This window comes from Panthera uncia, chromosome F1, assembly GCF_023721935.1.
Source record: "Panthera uncia isolate 11264 chromosome F1, Puncia_PCG_1.0, whole genome shotgun sequence".
NCBI classification, from domain to species: domain Eukaryota; kingdom Metazoa; phylum Chordata; class Mammalia; order Carnivora; family Felidae; genus Panthera; species Panthera uncia.
Genome location: NC_064813.1, coordinates 63,716,659 through 63,735,515, shown reverse-complemented (window position 1 = coordinate 63,735,515; position 18,857 = coordinate 63,716,659). Strand labels below are relative to the sequence as shown.

General features: G+C 46.4%; 1 protein-coding gene and 1 long non-coding RNA gene across 2 annotated transcripts; both read right to left on the bottom strand.

Annotated features, from left to right (window-relative positions):
- Nucleotides 1-846: 846 nt before the first annotated feature.
- Nucleotides 847-12,257, bottom strand: LOC125925631 (uncharacterized). Its single transcript, XR_007458888.1, has 2 exons — nt 11,012-12,257; nt 847-3,275 (listed from the first exon to the last, which is right to left on the bottom strand). It is a non-coding gene; the product is annotated as an uncharacterized LOC125925631 (long non-coding RNA).
- Nucleotides 3,740-7,270, bottom strand: LOC125925623 (olfactory receptor 10J1-like). Its single transcript, XM_049634720.1, has one exon. It carries the CDS (start codon nt 6,544-6,546, stop codon nt 5,614-5,616), a length of 933 nt encoding a protein of 310 aa, XP_049490677.1. The 5' UTR covers nt 6,547-7,270; the 3' UTR covers nt 3,740-5,613.
- Nucleotides 12,258-18,857: the final 6,600 nt, after the last annotated feature.

Sequence of the window (18,857 nt, the reverse complement as noted above, 5' to 3'; positions counted from 1 at the left end):
ACGACCAGGAGCCCTAACTCAGGCAACTTCCTGGACTTCTCATGACCCTGGATACACCCGGATTCCTCCATTCTGTAAGCAGTTGTACGGCTCTCATTATGAATTAATCAGAGGGATAGATGTTGGAGATGAAGCTGTGGGGGAAGCCACAGCCCCAGATGTTCTTGGACTTTCAAGTCTTACTTATAGTGTGTGATCAACAAAAAAGGGGGAACTGATACAGCAGCACACGAAAAGTTTTTACTGGAGACAGAGGAACAAACACTAGGATGAAACGCTTATAAATAGGTTGGTGAATCACAGATTCCGGTCAACATAGCTAGCTTGTTCCCAGTGTCAAAGCCTACTCCCCGTCCTCTTGAGATGGGCTCAATCCATCCATCTTCACAGATACCTTCTTTGAGCTCCTAATTTCCCTAGCGGATGTCTTGATTCCAGGGGAAGGGCTTCATTCTAACACCCAACACCCAACATCCAGGACTTCCTTTGTCGACAACCTGGCAACTTCCTCAAGACCGGAGAACTGGATCTCCACTCTGCCACAGGCCAGAGTCTCCATCTCACACCGTTTCGAAATCCACAACCACTTGAACCACTGACTGTCCTTGGTCTGCTGGTGACACTCCAGCCCTAAGCCTGGAAGGGAACGGTTCCTCCAGCAGCTCCGCAACGATGCTCAGCTTACAGAACAAACAATCCAGTGCCACAATTCCTTACACACATCAGGCAACAGAATGTCCCTTTAGGAGGGTGTAGCTTCTCTTTCCTTGGAGGCATGAACAGGACAGCTCGGCGGGAAGGAGAACGGTTAAAAGAGAAAGGAAGGACTGTACGACTGAAACGACATAGCGAAGTAAACACATTCATTTCTGATCATATCCCGGTTCAGGTAATTAAACCAATAAAAACGCTGTCCTCTGTTGCTGGAACAAAGGCGGTGTCCCTAAACATATAACCTAGGGAGCCAGACGGGTGGGGGGCATTGCTCCTGAGACCCAAGGAGAGCTCGGTGGAGAAGCTTCCTGTGGGTGCCTTGCTCCTCACCAGGAGGAGATGTGACACAGTCAGGCAGGTGGTAAGCCTTGTTGGGAAGACATTTCCTGACATCCCCAGGGGGACAGGAGCATGGCACCTTGTGGTGTTGCCATTGCTGCTGCTGTTTTAAGGAAAATGCGAATGAAGGATGACTTAGAAGTTACCCACCGCTGCAGGCCAAGCACCTCAAAACCCCCCAGCTTTGAACACAAGCCCTTGGTATCTCACGCTTTCTGTGGGTCAAAAATCAGGGAGGATCTTCACCTCGGGCTTGACCAGGAAAAGACCCTGTGTCCACGCTGGCCCACGTGGTCATCGTCAGGGTCCATTCTGTTGGGTTGGGGGCCTCTGATCCTCACCGGCTACTTCACTCCTCACCACGTGGGCCTTTCTACACCACATGGCGCCTGCTTCCCCAACAGGGAGCGACCAGCACAGAGGGGGAAAGGGCCTAGCGTGGAAGTCAGTCTTCCTGCAGTCCGATCTTAGAAACCATACACCTCAGTTGGGCTGTATTCCCCTCAGTACAAGTGAGTTAACCCACAATCAAGGAGAGGAGAGTTATTTTGGGACATAGTTTTAAAACCACCACAGATGCTGGGGAGTAAGGATGTGCCTGGCATAAGGAAGGCCCAGGATAGAGAAAGGAGAGTGGGGTGCTTACTGGGTGGGAACACCATTACCTCTGACCTGAGGGGACAAAAAGGGACGGGCAGCTTTTACTAGAAAAAGAGAAGTTACTGTGGGGTTGGGGCGTTCCGTCTGTGATCCTTCTCAATCCTTCAGTCTGGGTCACAGGGCAGGGAGGAAGGAATACAAAACCTTATAGGGAGCTTTGTGAGGTCACTGAACCCTGATCCTCAGTTTTTCCACCTATGAAATCGGGATTAAAAATTATATGAGTCTAGAAAGAGTCGGTTTGAAGGTTGGGTGAGGCCAGTTAAAAGCAAAATGGACTTTGTGACGGGCAAACGTTACAGAAAGTTAGTTTCCGTTAGCGGCAAAAACAACGCATTAGATGTTCTGGCACCCTTTGTTTTTTTTCCTATTCCTATTTCCTATTTCCTATTCCTATTCCTGTCTATTCCTGCCTCATCTTCTCAAGTTCGAGACGCTCACCCTCTCTATCATGTCACTACTGCTGATCAGATATTCAAAACACCACTCTTGGGCAAACCATGCTATTTTGCCCCAGGTTCGTACATTAGCAAGGTCACAAATCACACACAGGGGATAATTAGATCACAGGGACTATGTCATTCCCCTAATTCCTGCTGTACTGAGTGAAGGGCTCGCTTGCTCTCTCCCTTCCTTCCCTCTCCCCCCCCCCCCCCACTCCCGACAGGTGCTCTCCTTCTCTCTCTCAATATTAAAGTCTATAATCTCCCCCTAGCTCCCTCTCCCTAAATTCTCTCTTCCTATTCTTTGTCTAGGGTGAGAATTTTAAGAAACATTTGTATCTAAGGAAACAAGAGTACATGCTGTTTTCCCATTTCCTACTATACAGCAAAACTCACTCACTTCAGGACTTCATAGAGCTTCTAGACTGTGCCTCCCTTGATTAAGTTAGCCGTTATTCTCTAATTTATTCCCAGGCCATAATATTTGCTAAATTTGCTTTCCTAAGCAAGAGAGAAAAACAGTTGATTTTATGATGATTAAGCCCTCTTCTCTCAGGAGGCTTAAGTGGAAATAAGTCTACGGTAAGTAATCCCGGGATCGTGACGTTGCAGCCATGGGGGACACGCGGTGGGAAGCTGGTCCTGGACCCAAGAGCTGCACAAGGGGAGTGCAGAGGAGGGGGTCTCGGGGCGTGCACACTGTTCCCCTCATCAGATGTGCTCTGGCTCAGAGCACGGGTCCAGCACAGCCGAGCCGTGGCTCCGGAAGAGCCATTGCGATGCCCTCACTGCAGACACAAGTGTCCCGTGGGAGACGTCGCAGAGTGTGATCGGCGGCGGGGGATGTGGGGTGCTCTGGGCTGTTATCAGTTACCCTGGATGAGTCAGCCGGGTTTCCTGTTCCACGACTGGTGTTTGCTGCCTGTACACGGATGAGATCTGCCGAGAAGATGGAAACGGGGGTTGATGTAGGACACTTCCTCTTCTAGCAGGACAGCTGTGCCGAAACCTGCGCCTTCACACAACATGTGCTTCTATAGTGACTGAGCTTGAGCTGGTCCCCTCATGCCCGATTCCATGTCTGTGCCAGCGAGGAGTCTGCTCCGGGATGGCTGAACTCTGGATGGGGAGGAGGAGGATGGGTGTGAGAAGGGGGGTTCTGTGTCTTTACAGAGGCAAAGAACATTCTGGAGCAAGAGAAGGATTCCTTTGAGGGATGTTCTGACACAAAACAATCCTTCGTTGGGGAGAGAAGGGATGGGTCCTTGGGATCAAGCTTTCTCCCTAAAGGAGTTGGGAGCCTGGTGTTACTGCCCTGACCTGGTAGGCGCTGACTTCTAAAGATAATGGCTATGCTGCGGTGACTAAGCCCAAGGTGTGGGCCTCAGCTTCACTCTGTTCAGACATGATTTGTGTTGGGTGAGAATTAGTCACACATTCTCTTTGAAATTAAATGCGTTGGCTTAATTTTTTTTCCGGCTCTGTTATAATGGTATAAACCACATTTTATTTTTCATTCAATTTTTTTTTAAGTTTATTTATTTGAGAGAGAGAGAGAGAGAGCGCAGGGGAGGGGCAGAGAGAGAGGGAAAGAGAGAGAATCCCCAGCATGCTCTGCACTGACAGCAAGGAGCCCAATGCAGGACTCAAGCCCATGAACTGTGAGATCATGACCTGAACTGAAATCAAGAGTTGGATGCTTAACCGACTGAGCCACTCAGGCACCCTTAAACTACATTTTTTTTAAAAAAAGACAAAGGATGGGTATACCTTTCACACACATTCTTTATTGTTGCAAACATTACTTTGGGAAAATCACCCCATAATTTTCTGCAGCATCGAACTATAGGAACTCAGGGGGACCCACTGTTTTCAATATGGGCACCAATCTTATAAAGCCCTGGACAGTTGTGGAACGTCCTGGCAGGGAGAATATGTGCAAAAATTCAGAGATCTATAAAAATGAGTCGACTGTTGGGTACAGCTTTAGGGAATGGGCCTGCTACAGTGAGCAGGACCCCCAAAGAGAGGATCTCCAGTGGCGCTTTCTGAGAAGCAGGCCCATGAGAGTATTTTCCTTGAACCTCATGGCCCAGATGGGATTCCATGGTGTTATCAGGGAAGCCAGATAAGGCCAAAGATAAGGCAGCTGCAGCGAGGAGGCAAAGCTTTCACTCTTTCAGGTAATGCTCTGTAAATATGAGGATCTCCCTTCTTGGCTCCTCTACCATTAGGGTTCCCCGAGCTGCCTGTCGGACATACGCTCTCAATCCATCCTCAGTGGGGACACTTGGACTGCCCTTGGGACCGAATCCTAACCACTAGACCACCAGGGAGCCACCACTTGGACTGCCCTGGAGCGGGAGAAGGCTGGCAGGTGAATTGGCAGATTCCCCAATCTGGTTAATGATGATCATTTAATGTCACCCTTTTACAGACAGGAAGACATCTGGCAAGTTCTGCCCCTTTTCCACGCGAGGCCAAATATCCCTAAAACCTTACACCTTTCTTACAAATCAGTACAATTTCCCCCTTCAGAAGGCCGTAGTGATAGGAACTTGGAGGTGTCCAGACTGGATCTGGACAAGTGATCACACTGAGGAAGTAGGCACCCAACTGTTGACGGACAATGAATTCAGCCATGCAGAAATGAGGAAGGGAAGGCAAGACACATGTTTCTGCTCAGGCTTCACACACGCTAATTACCCAGATCCGAGATAGCCAAAGTGAGTTGGGAAGTGGAGCTGATACATTTAGTTCCCCAAAGAGGTCTTCAGAGAGCCCCACACTCGTGAATGCGCCACGTACGTGTCACTTCACAGGCGGTGGAATGCGGTGGCCGGATGGGTCAGCCTCCTTACGCACATGTGGATATACGAGACTCACCAAGGAGACAGCTCTAGTGCAAGCTTCAGTAGAACCGGAAGAAATCTCATGGGTCTCCAAGGCAGGTGAGCATGTTAAGGCAGAGGATATTTCTTCTGGAATGTCACGGTCTGTTACTCTCATCGCTGTGCAGAGGAAAGGTGATGAGAAGTGGGAACGTAGTTTTGACTGTGTTTCCAGCACATCCTGTGCACCAGCCATGCTCTCTCGATGTTCCAGAGCTCAGGATCTGCCTGGCATTCAGGTGGCTCTCTCAACCCCTCACTCCAAATAGGTATTATACAGCCCAGCTTCCTGCCATCAGCAAACCGGTAATGATGAGCCACCCTCTACGTTGTCGTTCCCAACCAGCTCTCCATCTTCCGAGCAGTGCCTCTGGAGGTAACCTCCGAGATTAGTAGAAGGCATGGGACCATGATGATGAAAATGAACTTCAAGTCAGGGCAACTCTAGACTCCTCACTGAAGCCACCACCATATCCTGCAACTTTTTCTGGGTAGAGAGTAAATCCAATTTTTTTTTTTTGAGATTACGAAATACCCAGAAGACGACAGGCAAACTGCCATAGATCCTAAGCAAGAGGGTTTTTGCGAATAGCACGGTGAAGAGCATCCTTGACCTCCTTGTTCCTCAGGGCATACACAACCGGGTTCAGCAGGGGGGTGATGACGGTGTAGGTCACCGAGATCAGCTGGTCCTGATCCCTGGCGTTCTCCGACTTGGGCTTGAGGTAGGCGACGGAGGCGCAGCCGTAGTGGACGACGACCACCGTGAGGTGAGAGGCGCAGGTGGCAAAGGCCTTCTTCCGGCCCCGGGCGGAGGGGATCTTGAGGACGGTGGAGACGATGAGGACGTAGGAGATGAAGACCAGGCCCATGGGGACCACAATAACGAGTGAGCTGATGATAAAATTAATTATGTCATGTAGAGTGGTATCAGCACAGGAGAGTTTCATAACTGGGCGGATGTCACAGAAATAATGGGCCACCTCTCTGTCACAAAAGGGCAGTCTGAATACAGAGGAAATCTGAATTATGGCCACAAACAGCCCAATGCTGCAAGCCCCTGATACGAGCAGGGCACACGCCCTCTTGTTCATGAGGACCGTGTACCTCAAGGGGTCGCAGATGGCCACGTAGCGGTCGTACCCCATCGCCGTGAGCAGGAAGCAGTTGTTGATGGCCAAGGTGATGAAGAAGAACATCTGGGTGGCACAGCCAGCCAAGGAGATGGGCTGACTCAGGCCTGTGAGGCTGCAAAGCATCCGCGGTACAATGACCAGTGTGTAGACAGTCTCAGAAGTGGAAAGAACACCAAGGAAGAAGTACATGGGGGTGTGCAGGTGACGAGCAAAGCTGATGACTGTCACAATGATGACATTACCAGCCAGAGTTAAAAGGTACAAGGTAAGAAATATCACAAAGAGGATGATCTTGTGTTCACGAAAGCTGGAAAAACCCTGGAGAACAAATTCACGCACCGCGGTGTGGTTCTCTCTCTTCATCGATGAATGCTGTGTCTACGGGGTGGAGACTCAGTCAGTCAGACCGGGCCAGCACCCAGCGCCCGCTCAGGACTAGAAGAAGGGGCAACAAGGACCCGCCCGTCAGATGTGCCAGGTTAATGGGGCCTCTTGCGCCTGTAGGTGAGAGGCGGAAAACACCCAGGGCAAGTTTGGAAGAGGTGTCCTGGTTTGGTGTAAGGAGGGAGCTGGAGCTAAAGGAATAGAAAACTCATCAACTTGAGACGAACTTTCTCGTGAATTACAACCTCAGATTTTTGTTTACCTGAAACAAATCTGTCAACCTCTTCTACCTCGTTGAAGCCACAATTTCGACCATCTTCTTCAAGGTCTTACCTTCTGCATTGCCAAGTGGGACGTCGCTCTCTGCTCCGAGGGGTCCGAGCGTTTGCTTTGTCCCTGTTGCGCTTGTCTGCATCTTTTCACAAATCATTCAACAGCTTCAGACCTGACTGCCTCCCGACAGGAGTTTTCAACCAGACACATTCCCCTGTTTCTTCAGCACGGACGGAGCCGGGCCCTGCCAATGGGCACCCGCCCACTGTAGGTCAGTCGCTACGTGTTGTTCCCTAACTGGTTCTCGGGTCCCGTGGGTGTTTGCGTGTTTTCCGGCTTGTGCTTGGCTGTGAATTTTCACGGGTAGGCTGACTCACGAGTAGACGCCGAGCCTCTCTTTTCTAATTCCTTCGGAATTATAAACTGGGGACCTTTGAAGAAACCAGTTTGCATTCTCTCCCTATTCCCTATCTGGGGAATTTTAGAGACCAGTATTTTAAAAAAAGAGTAGTAAAATGCTAATAATAATAGAAGACAAGAATGGTCCCTTATGGCACTTTCCAGTTTATAAAGAGGTTTTGTATGTATTATTTAATGGCATATCAATCTCATATATTAGATAACTATTATTCCCATTTTGCAGATGGAGCATCTAAGACACTTAGGGTTCAGTGGTTTGTCCCAAATTAGTACATCATAGACCCAATCTTCCCATTTGAAAGACAACGTGATTTGTCCTATCCCACAACTGCCCAAAGTAGCCTCATGGCTACAAAACAGGTGAGAAAGAAGACCGTTTTTTTTTCCAGATTTCTTATTGGAAAGAGCAAATGCATGTTCCTCACTCTGGGAATGAGTTTGCATGGGGAAGAAAATGGAAAATCTGGAAAACATTGGGAAACTAGAAAAAACTTTAGGATGTTTTCCTTGGTAAGTAAATGGAATATTAGCATATTAGCGACAATGAGTGCCCATTCTCTTTGACTTAATACTTCTACTTCCAATTATTTATTTTAAAGAAATAATCACAGATACGTATCAGGATATATGTATAAGAAGCTTTCAGGAGACTATTTATAATAATATGAAAAACAATACAAATAAATGAAGAATGAATTATAATATATCCATCTGATAGGAATTATGCAACAAATACATGTCTAATAAGTGCACACATAATATACATGTCTATACAATAGATAGATAGATAGATAGATAGAAAGAAAGAAAAAAAAAGAAAGATAGGCAGTCCATAATTTTTCAAAAAGAAAAAGAAAAGAAAAAAGAAGGAATAAAGAAAGGAAACCTATGGAATGGTACACACGCCACTAAAAATGGGTTGGAAGTAAATATACCAAAATGCTAAAAATATTTTTTTCTGGATAGTAAATGGAGAATCTCAAATTATTTTTCTTTTTATACTCTCCATTATAATCCAGATTTTCTTCTTAACAGTTTCTCTTCTAAACATACCAAAAAATTTGCTAATTGTTCAATTCTTCTTCCAGGGAGACTCTACAATGAGGTTGTGCAGAAGATTGAGGAGAAAAGGTAAAAGTGGGTTAACTGACCCTAGAGAAGAGAAAGCTGACAGTCTCACATGAGACTAAGTTGGTCTCTGAACAGGCACTTCATAGAAATTTGGGCACCCAACAGCCAGATCCAGAGGAGATTAACTTCATTAAAATCTTTTTTTATCTTTAATTATTTTTTTAAGTATATTTATTTATTTTGAGGGAGAGAGAGAATCCCAAGCAGGCTCCTTGCTGCCAGTGCAGAGCCAGACCCAGGGCTCAAACGCACAAAACCTTGAGATCATGACCTGAGCCGAAACCAAGAGTCACTTAACCGCTTAACCCACTGAGCCACCCAGGTGCCCAACTTCGGTTTTTAAAGAAAGATTGTAGTTGAAAAAAAAAACAAACAAACAAAACCTTTTTGGACAGTGCTGGAAGTGAAATGTGGTACATGAGGCACTCATCTCGGGCACGAAATGTAAGGGAGAACCAAAAATACTCAGCAATCAAGATGAAGATAATTTAAAAAAAAAATTTAGCATTTATTTATTTTGGAGCAAGACAGAGAGCGAGCGGGGAAGGAGCAGAAAGAGGGAGACACAGAATGTGAAGCAGGCTCCAGGCTCTGAGCTGTCAGCACAGAGCCCGATGCAGGGCTCGAGCTCACAAACGGCGAGATCGTGACCTGAACCAAAGTCAGACACTTAACTGACTGAGCCACCCAGGCGCCCCAAGATGAAGACAATTTTAATGTAATATTGTTTTAAAAAGCTAACTAAGCAAAAATCCATGATGATCAAAATATTGAAATTTTAAATAAAGGCAGGATCTGGGATGCCTGGGTGGCGTAGTCAGTTAAGCGTCCAACCCTTGATCTCGGCTCAGGTCCCAATCTTACAGCTTATGAGTTTGAGCCCTCCATCAGGCTCTGTGCTGATGGCAGGGAACCTGCTTGGGATTCTGCCTCTCCTTTTCTCTGTCCCTCACCTGCTTGTGCTGTCATTCTCAGTCTAAAAATAAATAAACTTAAAAAAAATTTAAAACAGAGGGTAATGTTAAAAAAAAAAAGGCAGGATCAATTCTGACTATCACCACCGTGGGATGCAAGCAGCTAAGTAAGGGCAGATTTTGGAATTTCCTTACTACAGATTTTTGAAGAACAGGAAAATATAAAGTATTTGCAAAATATAGGGGAAAGTGGAGAGCAAAGTATGTGTTCATTTTCCTTTGAGAGGTAGTGCTAGGCTAGTCTTTAACCACTGCTATTTAACTGAAATTCATGATGTGTTACTGAACAAGGTGAAACCCCAATCTTAGGTAACTGGAAAGTCAATCCTACCTCCGCTAAGGGGGATAAGAAGGTAAGTGAGGTAGAGAAGAGAAAAGACTGAATTGAGCTTGTGCATCCCTGGAATGTCATCTCTTCTCTCATTACCCCCTCAGGAAAACAAGGACTCATCCAGACGGTAAAGACCTGATGAGTGTTAACGAGGTTAGTAAGCTCATGACAGCAGAAACAAAATGGCAGCCTACCTCTGTGGAATCCAGAGAAGAGCAACACTTTACAGCACTTTCTGTTCTCTTGGATTCTGGATCTTTAGCCAAAAACATCCCTCCACGCTGAAAAAAGTCAAATATTTCCTTCCAGAGAAATCATATTCTGCTTCCACCTGACAAGCAATCCTGGACAATGGGTTAATCTTATCCATTTCATTCTTCAAGTCTTTCCAGGGGGAAGCAAGCTGGGAAAATGCATGTGCTTGGTGGCGTTAAGTCCTTTAATATAACGGAATCACGGGACCTTAGCACCAGGAGGTAATTTTAAAAGCAAGCATTCCTCACAAATATTTCCCCAAATTCTGCTTCAGTGCTTCCACTGATTGGAAATTCATTATCTTACAAGTTAGCATCCACTCTTTTTTTTTAAGATACTAAATTTACTCAAAAAAATAACACTAGGTTTTTTTGTATTATAAAAATGCTTCAGGGGAAAAACTGCCATCTGTACAAAGGGTATAAACGAGAAAGTTAGTTTTCCCCTTCTGTGCTTTGCATTTTCTGGTCCAGGGGTATACATGATTCATGTTTGTTTCTTTTTGAATTTTCTATCTAGGGGTGCCTGGGTGGCTCAGTTGATTAAGCAGCCCAGCCGACTCTTGATTTCGGCTCAGGCCATGATCTCACGGTACCTTGAGTTCGAGCCCCACGTTGGGCTCTGGGCTGACAGCACGGAGCCTGCTTGACAGTCTCTCTCTCCCTCTCTCTCTGACCCTCTCCTGCTTGTGTGTGCTCTCTCTCTCTCAAAAAAAAAATATTTATTTTAAAAAATATTTTAAAAATAAAATAAATTTTGTCTAGAAATGTTTAAGTACCATTGTGCGTATTTCCATATCATTTCAATTTTACCCAAAGAAATTAAACTGCGCATACCAATTCTTTCACTTAATATTACACCTTGAATATTCTTCATAACAGTGGAGTCGATCTATCCCAATCTTCGTTACCAGCGGTGCACCCTCCCCGAGTATACAGATCCACGTAGATATACTATCATCAATTCTATTTTCGAGTGGCCTTAATTCTTAGATAATATCACTTTCTCTTGACTCGATGTCTGTCTCCCTGCAATGTGCCACCTCCCTACTATATCTCACCTTCTGTTTCCTTTTCAGCCCGATAGTGGAAGATTACTGTCATGTCCTCTCTCATGTCCTTGAATCCATCACCACAGCAAGATCAGCATGAAGAAAAGATAATATTTGTGTCATGAGAATCAATACAGTCAAAAAATAATGAAAAACTTGGAAAATAATAAAAAGTTAGAAAACACACATGACACTCACTCCATTTTCACTGAAGTCCCACCCGCAGCCACTCACTGCTTCTGACCTCGGTGAAAGGAAGAAGGAATCACTTTCCAGACAGTGATTTTTTAAAAGTCATCGAAAGGGCTGAATCTATTCAAAGGAAGCCAGTAGAAACACCTTGTGTTCAAGAGCCATGTACCAGGGAAGCTAAAATGTACAAAGCAAGGACAATTCAGGCTTCTCTAGTATCAGAGAAAACCTCAAATGATTGCCATGTTGCTTGAAGCTGAGGACAGTGATTCCTTTGGCTTGGGAAATGGCCCAGGAAAAAAAATTCAACCTCATAAACTCCAGACTTTAGAGCTTTGGATATTTATCAGCCCCAAGAAAAGCAATTCCCTTGCCCCAAGTCTCCTGGGACCATCCTTTTGAAATTCTCTCTGAGGTACCAAGAGATAGGGATGGGAGAGCCCTAGGGCTTTGTCTCGAGAGCTTCGTTAGGAACTTGGGTAGCAGATGAGGGAGATGTTTTCATCTGTTGACTCATTGTTGGGGATTGTTGGGGTTTCAGGAACTAACAGTGCATTGAGTTCCATTAAGTAACCCATGGGAATACTGGATGAGCTTACAAAGCAAAGACCCTACATTCTAGTTTCTCAGGACTAGAGAACAGACAGCCTCTTGAAGCATATCCAAACACGACTGGGGCAAGCAGAGGGGTATGGCGGCCAGGTCTTGTCTTGTCCGGCTTCAGCCCATAGCCACTTTCCTTAAGACTCACTGGACATACATCCCAGCCTAATTCCCATCGAGGGAGACCCAGCTCCCACACTTGGAAAGGGCAGAGGCTTCTGTCAGGCCCATTCCTTGTGCTCCCGTTGGTTCATTCTTGGATCTTGCTGGCGAGAGAATGACACAGCAGATCTATGCTCCGGTTCATTTAGTTTCTGGCTCAGCATGACCGTCTCCATCAAGGTTCTCTGGAGGCACGGGAGATGTCTGAGGAGCCATTTCAGCTCTGCGCTGCAGAAAGGGATTTCTGTCTTTCCGTCCTTCAACCCAGACCAAGACCTTCCTTTCCAAAACAATCCTGTTTCCACTCTGATGAAAAAAGTCATGGATGTTCATCATAGAAAGTACGGAAAAGAGGAAAAAAACCGTATAAATCACTTACGATGATCTCCAACTTAGAAATACCAACACTATTAATATTTTGATGACTAACCCTCTAATTGCTTCTCTCTGCGTTCGTATGTGTGTATCTGTTTACACACACACCCTTCTGTTTACAGCAGAAGCAGAACAACTGTTATTTTTGTACCTCTTTCTCCCTTTCAATTCTATGAGGTCATGCTGTGCAAACTTCCTTCTATCTGGCTCGTTTTTTTCTCTCAGTGATGTATTGTGAGCCTTTCCCACGTAAATAAGCATTAGTGTACCCTATCATTTTTTTAAAGTTTTAAAAAATTTTTAATTTGTTTTTGATAGAGACAGAGCACAAGTGGGGGAGGGCAGAAAGAGAAGGAGATACAGAATCGGAAGCAGTTCCAAGCTCTGAGCTGTCAGCACAGAGCCCGACACAGGGCTCGAACCCCCGAACCCACAAAATCATGACCTGAGCCAAAGTCGGATGCTTAACCGACTGAGCCACCCAGGAGCCCCCTTAATTAAATATTTTTTTTAATGTTTATTTACTTTTGAGAGAGAGAAAGAGCGTGAATGGGGAAGGGGCAGAGAGAGAGAGGGAGACACAGAGTCCGAAGCAGGCCTCAGGCTCCGAGCTGTCAGCCCAGAGCCCAACGCGGGGCTTGAACTCACAAACCAAGAGATCATGACCTGAGCCGAAGCCAGACACTTAAGCAACTGAGCCACCCAGGCGCCCCGGTACCCTATCATTTTTAATTAGTTGCCTAATTTTTAATTAGATGGAAAATTTCTTTCCATCGTTAGGCATGCTGTATGTGAAGTGCGGGGTCAAGATGCAGAAGGGCCTGTGCATGACAATCAGTTGCAGAGTCTTCAAAGGCTCTTTTAGTCCAGATCGGGGTCTCTTTTAACAGTGGCACTGCTGTCATCTGGGGCCCGATATTTAGTGCGGTGTGGTGGGGGCGGGGGTGTCCCACATGTTATGAGATGGTTAGCAGCTTTCCTGGCCTCTGCCCACTAGACGCCCGCAGCATCGTCTCCCCTCCCTGCAGCATACTAGGGGAGACCACAACACCTCTAAGTATTGCCAAATACCTGCTGAGGGGCAAAACCATTGCTCGTTGAGCATCTGTGGTCTAGAGCATTCCGTCATTCCCCACCCAGTTTTTTCCATTTCATTGACATGTTGAAAAAGCAGGTCAGGGGTGCCTGGGTGGCTCAGTCGTTAAATGTCTGACTCTTGATTTCAGCTTAAGTCAAGATCTCAAGATTCATGAGTTCAAGCCCCACGTCGGGCTCCCTGCTGACAGTGCAGAGCCTGCTCGGGATTGTCTCTCTTTTTCTCTCAAAATAAATAAACGTTTAAAAAAAAAAAAAACATTTCCTTTCATTTAAAAAAAATAAAAATAAAAATAAAAACCAGGTCACAATCTCACCTTCAGGATATCATTTACACATCATATCATTTGTTTCTCTATGCCCTGTATTGCCTGTAAATTGGAAGTCAGTTCTAAGGGCTGAATGGGGTGAACCTTATTAAACGACACAAACTGTATTAAAATATAGATACCATAAACTGTGTTATACTACATTACACTTTATATATACATTATATGTCTATTAAATTATACACACACACGCACACAGCTTTGCATTACATCAAGTAGAGTTACCAGGTTAACGAATAAAAATAGAGGATACCTAGTTAAATTTGGATTTTAAATAAACAACAAATAGTTTTTTAGGATAAGTATGTCCCAAATATGACATGAGACATATCTACCCTGAAAATGATTCCTTCTTTATCTGATATTCAAATTGAGCGAGGCATCCTACATTTATCTGACTGCCCAACCACAAGGCACATACTATTTGGTATGCCACCGTAAGCAATGCAAAATTGATCAGCATTTCAGGGAGCAACAGCCCGGTGCTCTATTCAAATCGATCCCATCAATATTTTATCATTTCATCTTTTGATGACTCTTGTCTAAATCAATTTTTTATTAGAAGTTGCCAACAGTGCTTTCCTCGTCACGTCACTTCTCTTACATTTATTCTGTGAAACTGTTTGTGTATGGAAGTTTCTTTTCATCCATTAGGGCAGTGAGTGAGGTAGGACTGGGTAGAAATAGAATCCAAACTTGGACCCTCTAATCGGAGTCTAGTGCGTGTTCCGTTATATCCGGTGGGGGGCGGGGGGGAGGTGGTAGGAGGGGAGGGATTCCCTTTTGACATGTGGGCGATGCAGGACCACACACAGTCCTAGCGCGGCCAACCCGTGTCACCCCAGCTGAGGCGTGAGATGGGGTATAGCGCGAAGGTAGGAGCGGTGTCTGCGAACGGAAGCAGACCCACAAACGATTCTCTGAGCAGAAGAAACAAAAGCTCTAGAAACAAGGGGTCGGTGATGGATCCAAGGGAGAAAAGGATGGTGTACACCCTCTCATTCACCCCAAGGTCTGAGTAGCACACTTCAGAATAATCCACGCACACGGCCATGGACGTGTCATAGAAGATCAAACTCCTCGTGGTTTCTGGAAGAGCTGGAGTTTCTGCCACAAAGACACCCTGAAAGGCAGGTCAGAGGAGACTCTTCTTCAGCGAGGTGATGCGTGCCCGGGATGAAGGGCACCTACAGGTCAGAGCCAGGCAGCACGACGAACGTCACCTTCCTTTTCGTTTATTGGCTTTTTTTTTTCAAAAAAATTTTTTAACGTTTATTTATTATTGAGAGACAGAGAGACACAGAGCATGAACAGGGGAGGGGCAGAGAGAGAGGGAGACGCAGAATCCGAAGCAGGTTCCGGGCTCCTAGCTGTCAGCACAGAGCCCGATGAGGGGCTCGAGCTCACAAACCGTGAGATCGTGACCTGAGCCGAAGTCGGTCGCCTAACCGACTGAGCCACCCAGGTGCCCCTCGCTTACTGACTTTCTTATCCTGTCTTTCCAGTTAGTTAAATGTGTAGTGAAGTACCCTGTGGTTTTAATAACAGAAGGGGAATCAGAGGCTGTATCTTGCCCACACTCCATCTATCTCAGCAGACCTGGCAAGCCATCAGTCATCAAAGAAAACACTTGACGGTATTACCATAGGAACGAATCAAAGAGGAAACTCTTGCGTGCTGGTTTTCCTTCGCACAGAGGCCAAGATGAGATTCACAGTTCCCACCAGGGATGGAGACACAGGGGTTGAGCATGCGCCCAATGCTCTTCGAGAGATTTTTTTTTTTTATTTTTTAGAAAATTGTCTCTAAGGAAGAGAAGGATAATTTCTTAGATTGCGATATCATGATCGAAGTAATCAATGAGCTAATTGCTCCTTTACGCCTCTAATAAATATTTACAGAAAACCTACACGTGCCCTGAGCTGTGCTGAACACCACGTAAAGAGAACGAATCAAACACACATGGTACGTGATGAGGAACCAGACACAAAAGATGTGCTGTTCATCTGTTGTGACGCGTTCTTTGATAGGGTAGGAACAGAGTCATATGGGAACGACAAGAAATCTTCTGGCATGCATTTTAATATACTAGTTACTTCTATCCACCAGGAAGCAAAAGCCACACAGGTATGACTGGTCTGGTATATGTACCGCAAAGAATGGACGAATTCGCATTCGGGGTCATCTAGTGAGTTTGAGTGACGTCCCAGAGACTGGTCAGCTTTGTAGAGTTTGCCACTGAGATCTGAAGTTTGCGCGGCTGAGACACAAACCCCGGATGATGGGGGCGACACCAAGGTTTTCGAATGAGCGAATTCGCGGGGCTATTCTCGGTTCCCCTCCCCGAGCATTTGGATGCATTCAGGGCTGTGAATCACTGCCAGTGCTGGAACTCTCCTCAGCCCTGATTCAGTGACACTTCTACGTGCTGGGGTTTCTCCTAAAGAGAAGCTCGCCAGCCACGGTCGCGTAGGGAAAGGTACACATCTGCCAGTCTGTTTGGCAGGGCTGCGGGTGAGTGTCATTTAATGTGGCGATTCACCGAACTGCAGATTGAGAGCCAACTGCCCCACTATCATTTCGGTCTGTGATTAACCTAGATACACAAATTAGCCGCCCGTGCTCGCTTTATCACATCCCTCTGACTCCGTCTTGCTATTACCTGGGATGCTTTAGCTCATTTATTTGCTCATTTCTTCAGTATATTTCTCCCCACACTGGACGAGGACAGTCCTTAGGAGCACTGGGTCTCTCATACTTTCCTCAGTCTGAATCTTCGGTCAGAACAAACAAACAAACGAAGCCTCATAATTCTGTCCTGTGTTTGCCTCCGATTAATGTCTTAGATAGCCACACAAACTCACACAAACCACGTTCTGTGGCTCAGGTTTCTCGCTCCCTAACACGAGGACTTTAAATTGATTATCTCTAAGGTGCTTTCCTATTTTAAAGTCGTATGATATTTCCCCCTACCCTGGGACCTAGGATAAAACCGATCAGGAGCCCGAAGGTACCATCTGTCCCCCGAGTCACTTCTTCTACCAGACACCCCACGGTTACCATCAATCCTACCTTCCTTCTTGTACTGTGCTTTCAACCGCATCCTTCCAGTCACTTCCACTTTCAAATCTATCACCGCCTCCTGCTTTTTCCTTTCACCTCTGCCAGTGTGAGACAAGATCACAGAAGGTGAGGTTATGACACGTCCTGAACTACCACCTGGCGGACCGGAGAGGAGAACCGAGGACTCGTCGGCCAGGCAGCGGCAGCCACTGCCTTTTGCCAAACACCACAGGGCCACACCGTCCATGTAACTGAGCTGCCCGAACTCCTCCGGTCCCGACTGCCAGCAAATGCTTGGATGTTAGACCTGCAGAGGACCTTGCGGCTCATGTGGTCCAACCTTTCCACTTCCCGGACACAACTGTTTTGAAAGGAGTCTCAACTTGTGAGATACAAACATGAAATTGTTAACTTTTTTTTTTTTCCCCAATAACCACTCCTGTGGCTCGATTCTTGCTGGACAGCATGCTCCCTTAATGACATCTTACACCAATTTCATAAACTTTTCATCACCTTGCGTTACTAACACAGACTCATTGGAGTTACTACACACAATCCTGTGTTTTCAAATTTTAATTTTACCTTCTAACTGAAATTCCCTCCAGTTTCCATCATCCCTCCTCCTCTACCTAACCGTGCCCCACCCCCCACGCCTACCCTGCTGCCCGAGCACGGAACAGGGTTTGTGGCTTCAGTGGCTTGAGGTGTGTTGGGAGGTGAAGGATGGTGACCTCGCCACCCATGCCCCTTTCTCTTTCTAGCACCAGCCCCTCGTTGTTGGGGAAGCGGGGAGAGGGCGGAATGAGACAACGGTCACCCACAGTGTAGGCGCGGTCGCTCCTGCCTTTGTCGTAACTGCTGTTCCTGCACACGACTACCACCTCGTAAGTGGAGGGACGCTGGTGGTGAGGTCCTCTTTTTTGTTAGTTGTTACTATTTTGTCAACATCGATTGGTTCTTTCTTCTCTGTTGGTTAGCCAAATGCAGGTGCTCTCAGAGAAGGGCCTTCGTAGGGTTTTCAGAGGAGTCTCTGTCCCATCCGTCTGCCCATCTAAGGCTCCACCTCCTTTGGCTGTCATTGGAAGCAGCCCACTCCACAGCGTCATGCCATTGGAGTCCCCATCACCCACCCAAACAATGGCCCCGTGGGGCAAGATGGTTCAAGCCTCCATCACCTTCTGTTTGCCTGTCCGACCCATGGGACAGAGGCTTGGTCTTGCCACGTGAAATGGCGACCACACTAACGCCCGGCACCTGCTCTGCCAGCTCCAATCATTTTTTCCCAGACTTTTCCTGCAGCCCCACCAGCTTTAGGTGCTCTTCCAGAATAGTGCTTCATCAGCTGTAAGGCAAAACGTGGCCATGAGTTCTCAACTTGTTGGAGACGGACTGAACGATTCAACGATCCCAAATGTTGTGGGGAAAATACCGGGACACCACACTGAATGCCTTCTTTCCCCCTACTTAAGAACCCAGCCGTTCAGGCCTCTGAGTTTCAAATCCTGGCTCTGCCGTTCACTGCGTGTATGACCCCTCTACTTCGTGAAAAATAAGGATGTTACCAGTACCACTCCATGGGGTTCTTGTGGGTGTCAAATGGGAGAAACCACTGCCATGGAGCCAGTGCTCTGTAAGTGTCAACAATTATTATTGTTGCTGTTCCATGTTTATTATTTTTACTGCAACACATTCCAGTCTCTCCTTTATTATTTCTGCCTGCGGAAATCAGGAGTTTGACAAAGTCCAACATGGTGAGGGGACACTCCTTCTCTTGCACTTTTGAGCCCTACACAGTGCTCGGTGTATTGCTATGCACACAGCAGCTGCTTAACGCGAAATGCCCTACAGTTTCGGTGCTGATGCAGCACATGTTTCTGAAATGCAAACATTCCATATACTATTGGTAACCCCAGGAATCATGTCAATATGATGTGGAAGCTCGTACTCAGGAGAATGTTCCCAGCGTGTTCACGTTTACTACCAAGGAAGAGCGGCCGGACAGAGATCTTACTAGCTCAGTGGAGCACAGCTGGGGC